The following is a 17,714-nucleotide window of genomic DNA, read 5'->3' as shown; positions in this document are numbered from 1 at the left end:
TTAAACTAATCCTTGAAAAACAAGGAGCAACCACAACGGATCGGATCTACTAAATAATGATCAAGCGGGATGCCACCCTTACACCTAAGATAGGTGTAAGGGCGGCTAGACGTCTCAGGGTTGCACGACAACAGCATATGATACGATGAACAATGCTAACCCTAACACATCTAAGATAGCTACGTTGCTCGCCATCAAAAAGGCTTCAGTACGAGCAACGCATGAACAGCGAATAAACGTGTACTGCCTAGATCGCAAGATGCGATCTAGGTAGCATGATGCTTATCCGGAAGAAACCCTCGAGACAAGGGAGTTGGCGATGCGCCTAGATTGGTTTGTGGTGAACGTGATTGTTGTTTATTTCATAAACCCTAGATACATATTTATAGTCCGTAGACTTTCTAACGTGGGAATAATCCCAACCGGGCACGAGCCAAACTCTATCTAATCGACACATATCCTACTATATTACAGATACACAGGCAAACTAGCCCAAACTTTGCATATAAGGCCGATTCACGTATATTCTTCCATGTATATTCTTCAAGCCCATCTTGATCGCGGCTCACCTCTGGCTCGGTCAAATTCTGGTGATAACACTACGTTAGACTAGTCACAATGTATAGTATCATATACAAATATCATGCGTATGATACTACTACATGTTACTATCTCCACAATGCATGATATCATATACTAGTATCATAGTCTTCTTATATTAATTGATTTGTAAAATCTCAATGCAAATATATGTACAAGATTTACTTGACATTAAATTTTTCTATTAGTATGTGTTATGATACGGTATCTACCTATGATACTAGTATCCTCTCTCTCATCATTAATTTCACTGCCACATGAGCATTTTGCATGCATGAAATGCATGATACTACCTATGATACTCCCGGTCTTAGCCCGAACCAGCATTATAATTCTATAAAATTTCAAATTTAAGTATTATTCGTGGAATTAAGAGAAAAAGTATTATTAAAAAATATCTCCATTTTGGAGGGAATGCAAATAAACCGCGCGCCAGCAGTTCCAGTGCTCGCCGGTTACAACTCATCCCCACTTCACTCGCCGCGCAGTCTCCGCATTCGCCACCGCGCCGGCAACCGCCGATGGCTCCTGCTTGGACCGTCCCCTCCGCCGCGCTCCTCTTCCTCCTGCTCCTCGCCGCCATCTTTGCGCCCGCTGGCGGCGTGGAGATCCTCTCCAAGTCCCGCCTGGAGCGCTGCGCCCTGGACTCGGGGGCCGGCGGCAGCCTCGCCTGCGACCACAAGATCGTCCTCAACCTCGCCGTCCCCAGCGGCTCCGTAAGCATCTCCTCCGCGCGTCCCGATTCCCCAGCCGCAGAACCGTGCGTTTTACTGACGGTTTGTTTTGGGGGTGCGCTGTGCAGAGCGGCCGCGAGGCGTCGCTGGTGGCGCAGGTGGTGGAGGTGGAGAAGAACGACATGCAGGCGATGCAGACGGTGCGGGATCCCCCCGTCATCACCATCAACAAGTCCGCCACCTACGCGATCTACGACCTCTCCTACATCAGGGTAAACCGCCCTTTGTGTGTTCCCCTTATTAACAGCACAAATGTAGTACGAATTCATTGTTCCAGATTCAAGTTATCTCTGATTTCGGAAGCAAGTTGGATACGGTCCCCATCAATTTTGGATGAGCACACCATAGAGATATTAATCATGGTAGGAGTACTTCTAACTTTCTAAGTGGGAAGCAACTCTGCGGGTTTCCAAGCTTCGGAAGTATTGGAATGCCATTACATATGCTTTAATCTTGATGGACGGGGATTGTTTTTCAGGGTGTTTCTTTGGTCTACATGTCCTCATACTTTTATAGCTGTCCCATTTGTGTCGTCCGCATTTTGTTGTCTGATTTCTTTGATATGCATACTGTTGTAATGAAAAAGCTAGTTATGTCGTTGATAGTATCAACTGTTGCCTACCAGTTTTTTTTCGATATGTCGTTGATAGTATCAACTGTTGCCTACCAGTAACCACTATGCTTCAACAAATCTTGTGAATTGAGAACTGATTTGTTTTCTGTTTTCGTTTCTTCAGGATGTTGCTTACAGACCAGAGGAAAAGTTTTCCAGGACCCGTAAATGTGAATCGGATGCTGGTGCCGATGTTGTTAGAGAATGTGAAAGGTAAAGCACTTAGGCACTCGATCCAGTTGATAGGTTGGTATCATCAATATTTCTGGGAGGTGTTCCATTGGTAGATCGTCATCATTACACACTTTTTTTCTCGAACACACGCCTAGACGTGTGTCTTTGTATATTAAAAGAAGACCGTCAAGATGACGGGAAAGTTACAGCGTTGGTAGCAAGGCTACTGAAGAAGGCAAAATACAAAGAAACAAGAGAAGAACAAAAGAGAGAACAAAAGAGAGAACAAAACAAAATATATACAAGGCTAACATCTTTATATTTTTAGCACCTCATCTTTATATTTTTAGCACCTCCATAATCTGTGTTGTGGCACTCCTGGAGTGATTACAACTCTTGTTTTGTACATTTATGTAGCACATCATTTTAGCTGCGCATAGCTAGTGTTTTTTCTTTGGAGTAATTATTATTAATTGGTAATTAAACCTGGAAGTTTGGTAACAAGTAACTTGCAGTACCCCTTCACAAAAGTTTTTTAACTTTCATTGCCACTCATATCCATGGACTTTCGCTAGATTTCTGGATCCAATATTTTTCTCTGACATTTCCATATGTTGCATTACTAATGATGTTTATTTCATGAATATGATTAGGTTACGGGATCAGAACGGCCACATTATTGAGCATACTGAGGTGAGGCACATTTTCCTTTGCCATCCTTATTATCTTAGTGTCTTAAGTAGTAGACAATATTGAACCAGCCAGTTTTTAATGGCTGGACACATATTAGGGAAAACAAAGGCAGATATGAAGTTCTTGCCAACACGCTTGTGCAATGGATGTCATATCACTTTTCATTGAAATCTAATGTTTCCTCTACACTTTGACATTGTACTAGCCGGTTTGTTGTCCATGTGGGCCTAATCGCCGTGTTGCTTCTTCTTGTGGAACAATTTGTAAGTTAGGCATTCTTGCATTCTCAATATAACAACATTGTGTTATGCTTTTCACACACATCTTCCTTGCAGTTGACAAAATGTTTAAAGGCAAAGCTAATACGGCTCACTGTGTACGTTATCCAGGTGATTGGTATGGGCATTTAACTGTGATTTATCATTGTAATATTTACCAATATTACCTTAATAACTCCACCTGCTGAGTTCACTAGCTTGTGTGTTACCTATGACTTTTGTACTTTCAGTTTGAATTGGAAAATCTCTATCTTCCTTTATGATTTGACTAGAGGCCAGCCTAGTTTGTTACACAATATCCTTATCTCTTACTGTCCCATTTCAGTCTGACACAATCATATCTATATTCTCTTTTGTTGCTAACATCATCAAGTAGGCACTTCACATATTGGGGAACAAATGTGATCTACTCCCCCCATCCCAAAATAACTTGCTCAACTTTGTCTAGATAAGGAAGTATATAGACACATTTTAGTTATAGATACGTTCGTATCTAGAAAAAGTTGAGCAAGTTTATTTACTTGTTTTGAAGTACATGACTATGTGAGTACTTATATGCTTGTGCCAAATTTATATGCTATTCACAGCCTCCCATGGTTCTTTTGGTCATTGTTCAGGTCAAAATTCGAGTAAATTTGTGCATCTCCATTTCTTCTAAACAGGTATCATGTTTTTGGAATTGGGACAAGGTCAATTGGTTACAGCATCAGAATACAAGTAAAGAAAGGCTCTTCTGTAACGGTAGGAATGGGAATTCTGCACTGTTACTTATGTATATGCTGACAATATGTTAGCACGATTTAGCACACACAAATTCATCTAATTTGACAATGATATTATATTTTAACATGCCTTTTCTGGAGTCCTATCAATTTTGGGAACCTTAGTTTGCTGTGCTTTTATTTGCTGATCTTGTGTCCTTTTAAGGGCTAAGATTCTGAACATTCTATATATTTATCAAATCAAGGTGCTGTTAAAGGCATATCTTGGTATTCTAATATCCAATGTGTTGTTTTGGACTTTGAGTATGACAATCACTTCCGAAATACTCCGTCCTCCCAAAATGTAAGGCGCCTAAGCTTTAGCCAAAAGTCAACATCTTCTAAGTTTGACCAAGTTTATACAAAAAAACATGGATATCTACAAATCAAATGGACATTTTGAGAAACTATACTTTCTGGTGAATCTATGTGATGTTGATATGGCATTGTGATTGTTTATATTTTTACGTATAAATTTGGTCAAACTTAAAATATTTTGACTTTTGACTAAAGCTTAGGCGCCTTACATTTTGGGACGGAGGGAGTACTGTATTAGTGTAACTTACCAAATTCACATTACACGGCAGGAGGTTATTGTTGGTCCTGAGAATAAAACAGTTGTTTCTAAAGACAACTTTCTGAGAGTAAATCTCATTGGTGACTATGTTAGATATCAAAGTCTCCCAACATTCGAAGACTTCTATCTTGTGACTCCAAGAAAGGTAATCAGCAAATTATGATAGGCATATAGCTGTCACGTGACTTCATAATTTCTTTCTGTATCTGACATATTGAAGGGTGTTGGTGATGGTCAACCGCAAGATCTTGGCGATGACTTCTCCAGGTGGATGCTGTTGGAGAGAGTACGGTTTACATTAGACGGTCTTGAGTGCAACAAGATTGGTGTTGGGTATGAGGCCTACAGAAACCAGCCTAACTTATGTTCATCACCATTTTGGAGTTGCTTGTACAATCAGCTTTGGAATTTTTGGGAGGTAAGATGTTGTATTATCAAGTTTGAGGTCACAAATGTTAAGTTTGTTGCTGAAACATGATATGTTAATGTTGGAAATTTTTAGTCTTGAGTTTTTTTTTGACCTTTCGTATCAGGCTGACGACAACCGGATAAACAGAAACCAAGAGCCCCAGTATATTGTGCAGGGAAGATTTGATAGGATCAACCAACATCCGGTTAAATTCCCACCAGTTATTTCTCGAGTCCCATTGTTATGCTAGTGTTGACAACACATTTGATACATACCTGTTACAGCATGCAGGAGTTCAGACCTTCTCTTTTGGAATCACAGAACTTGTGAATACCAACTTGCTGATAGAGCTGAGCGCTGATGATATAGAATATGTATACCAGAGGTACTGATCATGCTCATGCGTTTTTAATATGCATTTACAATTAGGTTTACAGTACAAGCACAACCTGTTCTTAATTGCTGTTACAATTTCGAATACAACATCTTAAATGTATGGCATTTGGACAAACTTTAGGGAAACAATATTTCTTATTCCAGTGTTACACCTTACCATGCTGCTCAGAACTTGTTTTTACCTCTTTATAGAAACTCTCTTTGTTCCAGGTGCAATTGTGTGCTAGATATTCTGATTTATATGCATATTTGTAGAATGAGGTAAAGAGGGATTTATTTGCTGTCGACTATAATGCTTTTGATTGGAAATTTAATTGTCCTGTTGTAATCTGGACCCATTGAAATAAGCAGAGTACACATTTCTCATTTTTCTCCAATTAATTTGGGGATTTCTAGCCTCTTAGAGGTAGAGCAATTTTGGAAGTTCCTTTTGACCTTGTTTTGATGATATAGTTGTACATGTAATACCTTACACTTATTTCTCAATTTCAGGAGCCCGGGGAAGATAATTAGCATTAATGTCCCTACATTTGAAGCCTTAAGTCAAGTTGGTACTGCGCAGGTTACAATTAAGAACATTGGCAAACTGGAAGCTTCATATAGTTTGACGGTATGAATCGTCATGGAAATTACATTTTTCTTTGCAAGTACCTTCTCATATGTGTTTCTACATAGTAAGCAACCTTTTCATAGATCATTAGTTGCATTATTTATTTTCTGCAAAGAAGATAGATTTATGAACTAATTTCCTATCCATCCTCCGTGCTATCCTTGCATGGATATCCTTTCCATACCCACATAGGTTGTCACACCAAATTATTTAATTGTGATATATTTTACTAGTAACACAATTTCTTTTTAGTATAGTAATATTTACTTGGCCTCTTAAGTTTTCCTGAAATTTGATGAGTGGCTCACTCCTTTTACAGTTCAACTGCTTAAGTGGCATCAGTTATGTGGAGGTAACAGTACACACTCTTCATATTTTCTGCCTTTATAATCTTCTCTTGATTGACAAGCTCCACCACTTCATCTCATTCTAAAATTTATTTGCGTCTGAATCCAATTTTTACAGTTAAATTATCCATCATCAAAGTTCCCTGTTCTAGTTATATGCTTATCCAATTTCTTCCCTTGAAGCTACTTTGTAATTTCATTTGCAGGAGCAATTCTTCATCATGAAACCTGATGAAGTGCTTATTCGCTCATTCTATTTGCGTTCGTCAACCGACCAAGCATCAAAATATCGATGCACGAGTGAGTTTGAAATTGAAGACAGCTCGTCATTGTTTCTAAATCGAAAATCAGGTTTTAGGAAGTAACATGTTTCAGGAATTAACATGGGATTTGCTTGTGGTCAATCGCAGCTATTTTGAAAGGGTCGGATTTCAGTGAACTTGACAGAGCAGAATGCCAGTTCGCAACTACAGCTACAGTTTTTGACAATGGAACGCAGGTTCGGAAATATTTGCGCTCTTGTATTGATTCCGTTCGGACTTGTTAGCTTTTGTTTCTTGTTAAAATAAGCGCATCAATATAGTTTTAATCTGCAAATAATCATTCATTCCGATATTCAAGGTGTGTGTACCTCTTGCCTTGATAAGCTTTTGACATCAAAGATATTTGTGTCATCCAGTTTCCTATACCATCTGTGAATAAGCAGCTTCCCGAGCTTTTGTGACATTTATGTTTATCTTTTAGCGTCCTGAGCAATCCAATTTGTTGGCAGTCTTCACACGATCTGTATTTTATTTTGTCATGAGAAATGTTGGCTCCAGCATTGTTTGTTTACTTGTTGCCTTGAAAACCATGTAGATTGGTCCACCGAACGAGCGCCGCGTCAAGGGTTTCTTTGAAGCCATCAAAGACCTGTGGCTGAGCACGTGGGACAGTGTGGTTGATTTTTTCACTGGCAGATCATGCAGGTACATGATTTCCTCCGACAGACCAATGTTTATTCTGGTTTGGCTCTCTTCTTCCGAATCGCACTTCGTCTGTAATTTCCTGATCCTTTTAGCTCATTAATCTCTTCCCATGGAGCAGTACCAAGTGCTCGAGTTTCTTCGACCTGAGCTGCCACATCCAGTACATCTGCATCGGCTGGCTCGTCATGGCCGGCCTGCTGCTTTGCTTACTGCCCGCAGGTTCGTACGCATTTCATCGCATCAAGTTACAAGCTTGAACCCAGCCTTTTCACGTCGCCAACGCTTGCCACCAAGCAATTTTTTTATCATCATGTTTGCCTGCAGTTGCGGTGCTACTGTGGCTTCTCCATCAGAATGGCCTCTTCGACCCGTTGTACGACTGGTGGGAGGACGTGTTCGGCCCGCCGGAGACCATGCAAGCCAAGCGCGGGAGAGGCCACCAGGCGCACGCCCACCACCACCACCACGGCCAACACCCGCACGCGCGCAAGAAGCGCAGGAGCGGGGTCCCCGGCCAGCACCACCACCACCACCACCACCACCACCGTCACGGCGGCCAGCCTGACGCGGCCGCTGAGGGCGGCGAGCGGCACCGGCGCAGCCCAGCGCTCGGCGTGCAGCACAGGGACGGGGATCACAAGCACCACCGGCACGGCAAGGCGCCACAGAGGGAGCGGGAGAGCGATGGTGGCGGTGTGGAATACAAGGAGCAGCGCGGGCATCGCGATAGGCGCGGCGGGGGCGACCGCGACCGGGAACGCGAGCGGCACCACTCCCGGGCGGTGTAGAAGATGGTCGCGATCAATGCCTATCTATGGATATGGGACCCCTCCGGAGATTAGGAACTCGTTGCGTCTTGTGATTCACGTTGTGGACCTGTGATTAACGCTGTCGAGCTGTACCAGTGTATCTGTGTTTGACTTTCAAGTTGATGACAGTAGCATGTACAAACGACCACTTCAGTGTTTTTCGATTACCTCGTCATTTCATTTGTTAATGTTTTGATAGTCAATGCAAGTTAACTCCACAAGAATCTAGTAAGTGGTGCATCTTGACAACAATACAATTGTTCAGGATGGGAAAGAAAGATGCGGTTTAGGAAGACAACGATACAATTGATATTGCAGGTTGACAAGAATGCTCTCCAGCCCTTGCCCAAGCTTGCTCCCTGAATTTGGTTAGGCTAAACTAGTTTCAAAGCATAACCGAATTCGGGGCTTATCTACTGTAAAGATTGGCCGGGAGTATAATGTGCCCCAAATATAATAAAATACATAGAGATCCTTGTGCCGTATAAGGCCGTCTACACTGCAAGGTGCTTAGATTTTTTAAACAGAAGGCACAAGTGCCCAGCTTTAAATTAATAAAGCCCCTAACGGCCGAGATTGTTACAAGGTGCAGCCCGCTTACAACATAACGAACACCAACTACACAAGATGAACAAGAAAAACAACTAGTCTGTGTCGAAGCCTCGTCGCGAAGACACCAGGGAAGACGCATCCCAAGTTCGAGGGAGCCACCTGCAGCCTTGAGGGAAATCATCGTCTGCAACACCGGTTGAGAAGGCAGCACCAGCCGCCATTTCCAATGCCGAAGAGGGATCCCTTCCCTCTCGTCCTGGCTCGGAGGACGTCGTACCGTCGGACATCGGATGCGCTCCCCTGAGCAATGGAGGAAACATACCACCATCCCAACCTAGGCAGAAACCAGACACGCCTTGCTGACGCTGACGAGACCACCGAGAATGAAAACTACCACCGACCAAGGTAGCCACCGCGAAGAACGCAAACAGGGGCACAGATCGCTGATGATGAAGGAGAAGGTCACCGAGCACGCTCCGGAGACACCACTACCAGCCACCTCGCACCTCGACAGCCCTCAACCGGCAACCGATCCCCAAACGACGCCTCCAAGGAGGAAACGACGCTCATGGCGCCGACGACGCCCAATCCAGCGGATTGTGGGTTTTCACCTAGGAACATGGCCGGGGTGTGGAGAACCGGGACCTCAACAGCGCCTCGAGAGGAATCACGGCGCCCAGGGGCGTCGCCACTGCCGTGGTAGTCCAGCTAACCAAGGGATTCCCCCAGTCCCGATCTCGCACGCACCATCACCTCCGAACGAACCCCAGAACCAGCAGGAACCGGCGGCCCAGAACAGAGGGGAAAAGGGCCAACTTGAGGGGAGAAAAGCTGACCTTCAGATCTGGCCAAGGTCACCGGAGGAGCCCCCCCAGCCACGACCACCACCCACAGCCGCCTTGCCACCCGCGCGGCCAAGGACGACGGCGCGCACCCGCGGACGCCGCTAGCCATCATAGCCGACGCCGCCTCTCCACCCGAGGCCGCCGCCCGGCGCCCAAGTATCCCTGCCAGAAGAAGCATTGCCGCCGCTGTCCACGCCCACAGGGGGGAAAGCCAACACCGTCGAGCTCCGCCGCCTCCACCACGAGGAGCCGTCCGGCCGCGGCGCGCCGGCCCGCCGCGCGAGGAGCCGCCAGCTCGTCGCTGTCGATCCCCGCCGCCGGGATGGGAAGGTGAAAGGACACGGATGTCGCCTAGAGGGGGGGGGGTGAATAGGCGATTTAAAACTTTTACGAGATGGGCTTAACAAATGCGGAATAAAACTAGCGTTTACTTTGTCAAGCCCAAAGCCTATATACTATTGTTCACCTATGTGCACCAACAACTTATTCTAAGCAATGGTGGACCTATGTGCACCAACAACTTATGCTAAGCAATACAAGCAAGTATGTGATAGCAAGATATATATAACTTCAAGCACGATGGCTATCACAAGGTAAAGTGCATAAGTAAAGAGCTCGGGTATAGAGATAACCGAGGCACGCGGGAGACGACGATTTATCCCGGAGTTCACACTCTTGCGAGTGCTAATCTCCGGTGGAGAGGTGCGGTTGCTTAGTGCTCCCGAACGCCACAAGAGGCTCACCTTGAGGTGTGGTTGCTCGATGCACACCAACGCCACAAAGGCCTCACCCCAAGATGCGGTACTCACACCACACACCGAACGCCACGAAGGCGCCTCACCTAAATCTCTGGTGACCCCCGCCACAAAGGCCTAGGTCACGGTTCCACTAAGGGATTTCCTTCGAGGCGGAAACCGGGCCTTACACAAAGATTGGGGCACACATCCACAACTTAATTGGAGGCTCCCAACAAATCGCCACAAAGGCCTAGAATCCGTCTAGGGTTCCAAGAACCCAAGAGTAACAACCTTCTTGCTTTCACCTCCACGAATCACCGTGGAGAACTCAAACCGATGCACCAAATGCAATGGCAAGAACACCACAAAGATGCTCAAGTACTTCTCTCTCAAATTCCAACAAAGCTACAAAAGCTATTGGGGGAATAAGAGAGGAAGAACAAAGGAATTCACAAAGAACACCAAGATCAAGATCTAGAGAGTTCCACTCACAAAGAGATGGATTTGATTGGTAGAAATGTAGATCTAGATCTCCTCTTCCTTTTCCCTCAAATGGATTCAAGAATCATTGGAGGAGTAGAGGGATGAGGCAAGCTCTCAAGGTCAACAATGGTGGAGAGCAAAAGGAGGAAGAAGAAGTGGGGAGAAAGAGGAGGAAGAAGGCCTTAAATAGGGGTCTTAGATTTCTGCCCGTTGGGGCCAAAATCGCGACAGGCCGGCAGTGCCGGCCTTGTTCCACCGGCAGTGCCGGGGTGGCCGGCAATGCTGGCCTTTTTCCACCGGCAGTGCCGGCCCGGCGGCAGTGCCGGGGTGTTCCCGGCGGCAGTTCCGGCCCCCCAGTTTTTGCCCAAACACCCGATACGAAAACCTTAATAACTTTTGCATCCGGACTCCGATTTCGATGATCTTGGGCTCGTTGAAATCACAACAACGAGCTCTACAACAATATGCATAGAAACATCATAGTCCAGCAAAGGAGGATAGAAACAAATGAATTAAGGTTTTACCTATCTATAAACAGCAAACCGGTAAAATCTCCAATATGGAAAATGCAACAACTTGAGTTAGGAAACTCGGATTTAGGTGAAACCAATTTTGTTGCAAAGAAGATGACAAGAGCTACACCACAAAGAGTGAAAAGCTTAAGAACAATTGGGGTAGGTTTTTCTATGTATTTTAGAGTGAAACCTCTCAATACGAGAAACCGAGAAAAACTCCAATATCGAAAACGCAACAAGTGATTCATGCGGAATCCGTTTTCGATGAACTAGAGCTTGTCATGAGAATAAACACAAGCTCTAAAACACCATATGGATAAGATCCAAATAACAAACAAGAAGGATGATGCAAGGATGCAAAGGTTTGAGCTCTCCGAAGGATACGATCGAGTTACTCACTCGAGAGCCCTCTTGATAGTACGGCAACTAAACTATAAACCGGTCTCCAACTACACCATGAGACCGGTGAGAAAGAAACCCTATCAAGAGCAAACCTTAACCTTGAGCAATCCACTTGAGCTTGATGATGACGATCTTGACCGCAACAAGATGGAACATCTTTCTTGATTGTGTTTGCTTGACGAAGTCTTGTGGATTGCTCCCCCATAATCCACCATGGGAGAGCTTCTTCTTAGGTGCAACTTCATATATTCATGAACACCATATGGAGGGCATGCTTCAAGCAAATGATCTCTTTGAGATGGCTCACCTTAAACTTTCACTTCATTTCTTCATGGCAAGCTTCAAGCATATGATCTCTTCGAGTTGACTCATCTTGAACTTGCACTTCATTTCTTCATGGCGAGCTTCAAGCATATGATCTCTTCGAGTTGACTCATCTTGAACTTGCACTTCATTTCTTCATGGCAAGCTTCAAGCATATGATCTCTTCGAGTTTGGCTCATCTTGAACTTGCACTTCATTTCTTAATTCTTCATCATGTTGATGTCTTGAAGTAACTTGAGGGCTCACTTCATCTTCATCTTCAAGACATACTTGACACTTGATATCCTTCATCAATTTCTTCTTATTGCAACCTTGAAGCCAACATATGGTTCAAGCATTGCCTATGGACAACACCTACAAATATAACTCAATGCAAACATTAGTCCATAGGGATTGTCATTAATTACCAAAACCACACATGGGGGCTCCATGCACTTTCAATCTCCCCCATTTTGGTAATTGATGACAATCTCTTTGAGAGGGTTTATATAAGGAATTTAAGTAACAAATAAGTTGAATATATAGAGCAAACTCCCCCATAATATATGCATGTGTGAATGATCTTGACTTTCATTGCATATATTGGCATTCAAAGCCTAGTGGAGTTTAGTCTAAATATTCAACTATGCAAAGCAACAAGATGCAATGCAATAAAGGCACATGCTTAAGCATAAAGCAAAGACATAACCAAATTCCCTTAAACCCTCCAAACTTCTCCCCCATTGGCACCAATTGCCGAAATGGGTGAAAAATTTAGAAGGCCAATATAGTGAGAGTTCCTCCATAGCGTGTGCATTTCTCATAATTTGAGTGGAATCAAATGCACATATCCAATGACGAATATTCGGAAGGAATCACACTATAGATAGGATCAAAGATTGCAAAAAGGTAACAAAGTCAAGAAGCTTCAACAAATGAAGCAAGCAACCAAATGAACCACAAAGAAGATACCAAAAGAAAGATAGATATTATGATAAGATCAAGAAGATTGCTCTAAATAATATGAGGAAGCTCCCCAAGGTTTGTGCACAAAACTAGACAATTTGCATTGGAGTATAAAGTGCACAAACATGGAATCATCACTCCCATAATATCATTCAAAAACAAAAGATACCAAGTGAATCAAACTCTAATGATCACCAAAAGATAGTGCTCTAAATCAAATGAGGAAGCTCCCCAAGGTACATGCATAAATTAAAATGTTGTATTTGAATACAATATGCATAACATGGAATCCTCACTCCCTCATTACCATTTAAAACACAAACATTTGCAATAGATCATAGATAGAAGAATAAGCTTAACACTTGCAACAAACAAATAGTTGAGCAACAAGTAAGAGGCACCATAATAAAAAGGCTCAACCAAGAGGATATGTGAAAGGCATGATAAAGCATATTATAAGACTATTACAAGGATGAAAAAAAAACATCATCATAGTATTCAATGAATTATATTGCTTAGCATGACCAATCAACACGCAATAAATAAATAAGATATCAAAAGGAGATGTATCTTCTCTTATGTGTATAAGTTTCTCTAAGTGGGCAATATCACAAAGATATTTATCCATGAAGAAACATGCACACACAAAATAGATATGCAACAAATATAGCATGATATCCAAGACGAAGTCATGCAATATACCAATAAGAATTTTTGCTTATTAGCATGGCCAAAGGCTCAATTTTATCTTATTGTACATTCATGAACTTCAACCACAAACATCTAAAATACATCACAAATATCAACAAGGGAAAGAAGATAGTTGGGATGCATTGAGAAAGTCAACAAGTATCACAAACGAGGATACCAAAAGAAATAACTGAATTTGCACTTTCATCTATATTGCACATGTGAGAGCCTTGAGGAATTGATATGCAATAAAATTGCTAGATAGGCATAGTTGGGATGGATGAATCATGAGCATGATTTAATATACTTCCCAACAAATGCACTCATCTCAAGTTACTCACATTCACAATAAAGAGGTTTCATTAAGACTTTTGCAAGAAGCACACTATTTGCAAATCAAGAGATTCATGCCAAGATGCAACCATAAGGTTGGATACAAGAAAAGTATGCATGAGAAGATACTTGTTACCAAGATAGCATTGGTGTGGATGTAGTAGATATGTGTTCATTGACCATCCTAGCTTGCCTCAAGTTACCATTGAGTCACCACTTCTTTCCAAGAGTGAGACAAGCATCCAATGCATATCCATTGTACCTAACACAAAGGTAAGTACAAAATGGTCCCCGAACTAATTGGGTCCGAAGTAGTTAGACACACTACAACATATAGGACAAACTCCACAATTCTATGTGCATATAGATATGAAATTGAATATCATGCACATCTTAGCCAAATTAGGATTTGATGGAGTTTACCCTATATATTGGATCAAAGAAAGTAACACATGCCATAAGATATACATATATTAAATATGCATGCACAATACTTTCAAGAACCAAAGGAAGATATAATTTGGACAAGACATGCACCAAATAAATCAAGAGACAATGGTTGTCCAAATTATATCAAAGAATCAAATCAACACAAGATTGACTCCGAAGACTTATCTCATTATAAGAAGCTAATTAATCCTAAACACAAAGGAATGAGATAACCAACTCCCAAGAGAGCAAGGTTCCAACAAATAAACCAAACCCTCGACACTTTTTATGATGGCACAACGTACCAAAAAGAAAATTTTATGTCTCCCAAAACCAAATTTTTGATCATGATCAAGAGATGTTAAGCATTCTAACAAATATAGGAGAACTCCCCCAAGATTAGTGCATTATCTAGGATTTGGCATATGAATATAAAATGCACAAAACTGGGATCATCACGCTACCTATATCTACTAAAATGCTAAGAAAGTTTGAATAGACAAATTAGATCCATAAGATACAAGGAAGACACATGGGAGTCAAAGCACAACAAATTCATGGCAATAAATAAGGCAATTTAAACACAAGAGCCAATGTAGATATGATCAATAAATATCTACCTCATAATGATTACCAATTGTCCTAGGACAAGAGGTATTAGGAAATATTTTCCGGTGGTAGTTTGTAAGTATACATAAGATCATATTTACAACGAATAAAGCATATAGTAAAAGATAAGAGTTAACCATCATGCAAAGAAAGTTTCTTGATAGCTTCATTTAGTCATACCAACATGCAAGGCAATTAATAGTATTCATACCAACATGCAAAGCAATTAATAGTATTCATACCAACATGCAAAGCAATTAATAGTATGACTTGAAGCACATGGTTTTCCAAAAATGTATTGAGGGACACGTTGTGAAAAACCATGCCAAGAAAAACTTTCACAAATAAGATCCACAAAGAAATTAGCAATGAAGCTTTTTAAGCAAATTGGAGCTTGTTTGAGCAAACATGCCACATAGGAGAGAGATAATTTACGATATCAATTCTATGTGACACAACCTCAAATGTTCACATTTTCTAGGCTTGTAATATGCACAAAGCTTATTACTCCCCCATAATGTGATAAGGAATTTATTTTCACAAGAGGCAAATAAGATCCAACTAGAGATATTAATGGACAATAGAATTTGAATTTCTCATGAATATGACATACCACATAGAGACTAGATAAACTTGCAATATCAATTCTAAGTGATATTCCTCATGTACACACATTGTTAGGATCATGAAATTCCCAAAGGAATATCACTTCCCCAAAATGGGATAGTCCATTAATTGCTCATAAGAGCCATATAAGATACAACAAGATGCAAAGAGGCTCCAACACAAACACAAATACATGGTGTGCAACCCAACATGCATAGACTTGATTTCTCAAGAAAAGCAAGTAGGAAGCACAACATATACAAACACATGTTAGGAACAAAACTAACACATGCAAAGGGGCGAGTAACTTTCAATATAAATGAGTTGAGAACATGTTACCGCAAGGAGGAACATTGGATATATGATAGTAGCAAGATAATCAAAACACTTGGCTTGATATAATATAAATGATGAAGATCCCTTAATTCTTCATGATGTAGCCAAGTCTCCAATGCCCTCCATCAAGCACCTATTGATCAAGCTTTGCATTGTTGGTCCCCAACTAAGTTGGGTCCTAAGAGGTTAGTCACAATAGGCTTGGCAACCCAAATGGTTCTTTTCTTGACCCCACTTTGAGCACCAACAAATTTGGCAAACACATTGCCACCCTCATCCTTACGAAGAGAATAAACATTATCAATGGTGATAGAGTTGGATGAGGTACCAATAGTGCAAAAGGAGGAGATGTGGCCCTTCTCACGGCATATGTAGCAAGTTCTTTTCTTCTCCTTCTTCTCACTAGATTTCTCCACAATGGGAGCATTGGCTTGAATCTTCTTGGGAAGTGGCATTTCTTCAACTTGAGGTTGATTGTGAGTTTGAGCTTGAGGCCGCTTCCCTTTTTGCTTCTTCTTCAAAGGGCAAGATCTAACATGATGCCGTTCAATTTTGCACTTGAAGCAAACAATCTTGGCCGGGTCTTTGACTTGTAATTGGCCCTTCTTAATCTTGTCGTTCTTGGACTTGTTCTTGTTGTTGGAGTTGAATCCAAGTCCACTCTTGTCATTGGGGGATTGTTGCACACTCAACATCTTGTCAAGTTTGCATTTCCCTTCATGACTCTTTACCAAGTCATTCTTCAAAGAAGTGACTTGAGCCTTGAGCTCTTTGATTTCCTCTACATGGTTAGTAACAACACAAGTACTAGAGGAAGTAGAACCTTCATTGTTAGAGCAAGAAGGAAAGGAAGATAATTCATCACAAGATTTAGCAATATTATGAGTGGATGAATTACTAGGACTAGCACATGGCAATATAACATTTTGAGTAGTAGTGCTAGTACCCACATGAGGCTCACAAGGTGTTGCCTTAGATATGATAGCCTCATGAGCTAACTTTAGCCTATCATGAGAGGCTAGAAGATCCTCATGGGAGCTAGCAAGCTTTCCATGATTTTCTTCCAATTTCCCATAATTGCTAGTTAGCAAATCAAGTTGAGCCCTTAGCTCAACATTCTCCTTCAAGATAGATGCTTCACAAGAAATAGAGTTAGTAGCACAAGCATCATCACAAGACATATCAAGAAGAGAGGGTAACATAGCATGCTCTTTTAAATATGAAGCTTGTAGTTGCTCATATGACTTGGTGAGGATAGAGTGTTCGCTCTCTAAGGCCTTGTGGGCCTTGTCTAGATCATCTAGATCCTTAACAAGTTTATCATGACCAACACCAACTTTGGACTTTTCATTTTTAAGCAATTTTAATTTAGCTTTAGCATGGTCTCTTTCTTTAGTGAGTTTAGCAAATATTTCATTTTGAGACACCTCAAGGGTTTCAAGTTGCTCCTCAAGAGAGGCTACGGTTTCTTGTTCTTCTTCAAGATCATTCTTTAAGGATGCTACATCATTGGCATACTCTCGTTCAAGAGCACCCTTTTTATCAATGGTGTTCTCATGCATCCAAATAAGTTTTTGGCTCTCAATAGCGGTAGTCAAGATTTCAAAGAAGTGGGAGCAAGCAATTTTATCTTTGCAAAGAACCTTGAATACATTCCTACCCTTATCGCGTAGAGAGACAACCCAATCCTCTTCTTCATATTCATCCTCATTCTCATCACCACGAGACATATTAGGTTCCATGGTAGGAGGTACCGTGGAACCCTTGGCCATAAGGCATATAAGAGGACCGTGAGATAAAGATGAGTAGTTACTTGAGGCTCCTTTCAAGATCTTGTCTTGACCAATAGAATCTTTGGTTTCCTCTACATTGTTAGACACACAACAACTAGAGGAAATAGAATCATTTTTAACATGGCCACAAGACAATGCAAGCATAT

The 17,714-nt window shown here is 41.8% G+C and overlaps 1 protein-coding gene across 2 annotated transcripts; it reads left to right on the top strand.

Annotated features, from left to right (window-relative positions):
* The first annotated feature begins 1,041 nt into the window (after positions 1–1,041).
* On the top strand, positions 1,042–8,163 carry LOC127302526 (protein HAPLESS 2). 2 transcript variants are annotated; one of them, XM_051332988.2, is made up of 18 exons: positions 1,042–1,316; positions 1,403–1,546; positions 2,072–2,160; positions 2,775–2,814; positions 3,020–3,077; positions 3,150–3,210; positions 3,755–3,833; positions 4,441–4,575; positions 4,651–4,848; positions 4,964–5,044; positions 5,124–5,224; positions 5,728–5,845; positions 6,165–6,197; positions 6,399–6,492; positions 6,603–6,691; positions 7,051–7,160; positions 7,279–7,379; positions 7,485–8,163. In XM_051332988.2, the coding sequence occupies exons 1-18, from the start codon at positions 1,122–1,124 to the stop codon at positions 7,946–7,948; spliced, it is 2,190 nt and encodes a 729-aa protein (XP_051188948.1). In that variant the 5' UTR covers positions 1,042–1,121; the 3' UTR covers positions 7,949–8,163. The 2 variants fall into 2 exon arrangements, with proteins under 2 accessions (XP_051188948.1, XP_051188949.1); XM_051332989.2 differs by lacking the exons at positions 1,042–1,316; positions 1,403–1,546 and adding an exon at positions 1,555–1,696.
* Positions 8,164–17,714: the final 9,551 nt, after the last annotated feature.

Source organism: Lolium perenne, chromosome 5 (assembly GCF_019359855.2).
Source record: "Lolium perenne isolate Kyuss_39 chromosome 5, Kyuss_2.0, whole genome shotgun sequence".
Classification (NCBI taxonomy): domain Eukaryota; kingdom Viridiplantae; phylum Streptophyta; class Magnoliopsida; order Poales; family Poaceae; genus Lolium; species Lolium perenne.
This window is presented reverse-complemented; position numbering and strand designations above follow the sequence as displayed.

Excerpts from the sequence above, each read along its gene's own strand:
- LOC127302526 (XM_051332988.2), top strand. The coding sequence starts at position 1,122 with ATGGCTCCTGCTTGGACCGTCCCCTCCGCCGCGCTCCTCTTCCTCCTG. Across the intron at positions 4,849-4,963 it reads AGCTTTGGAATTTTTGGGAG|GCTGACGACAACCGGATAAA; the intron begins GTAAGATGTTGT and ends CTTTCGTATCAG. Across the intron at positions 7,380-7,484 it reads GCTTTGCTTACTGCCCGCAG|TTGCGGTGCTACTGTGGCTT; the intron begins GTTCGTACGCAT and ends GTTTGCCTGCAG.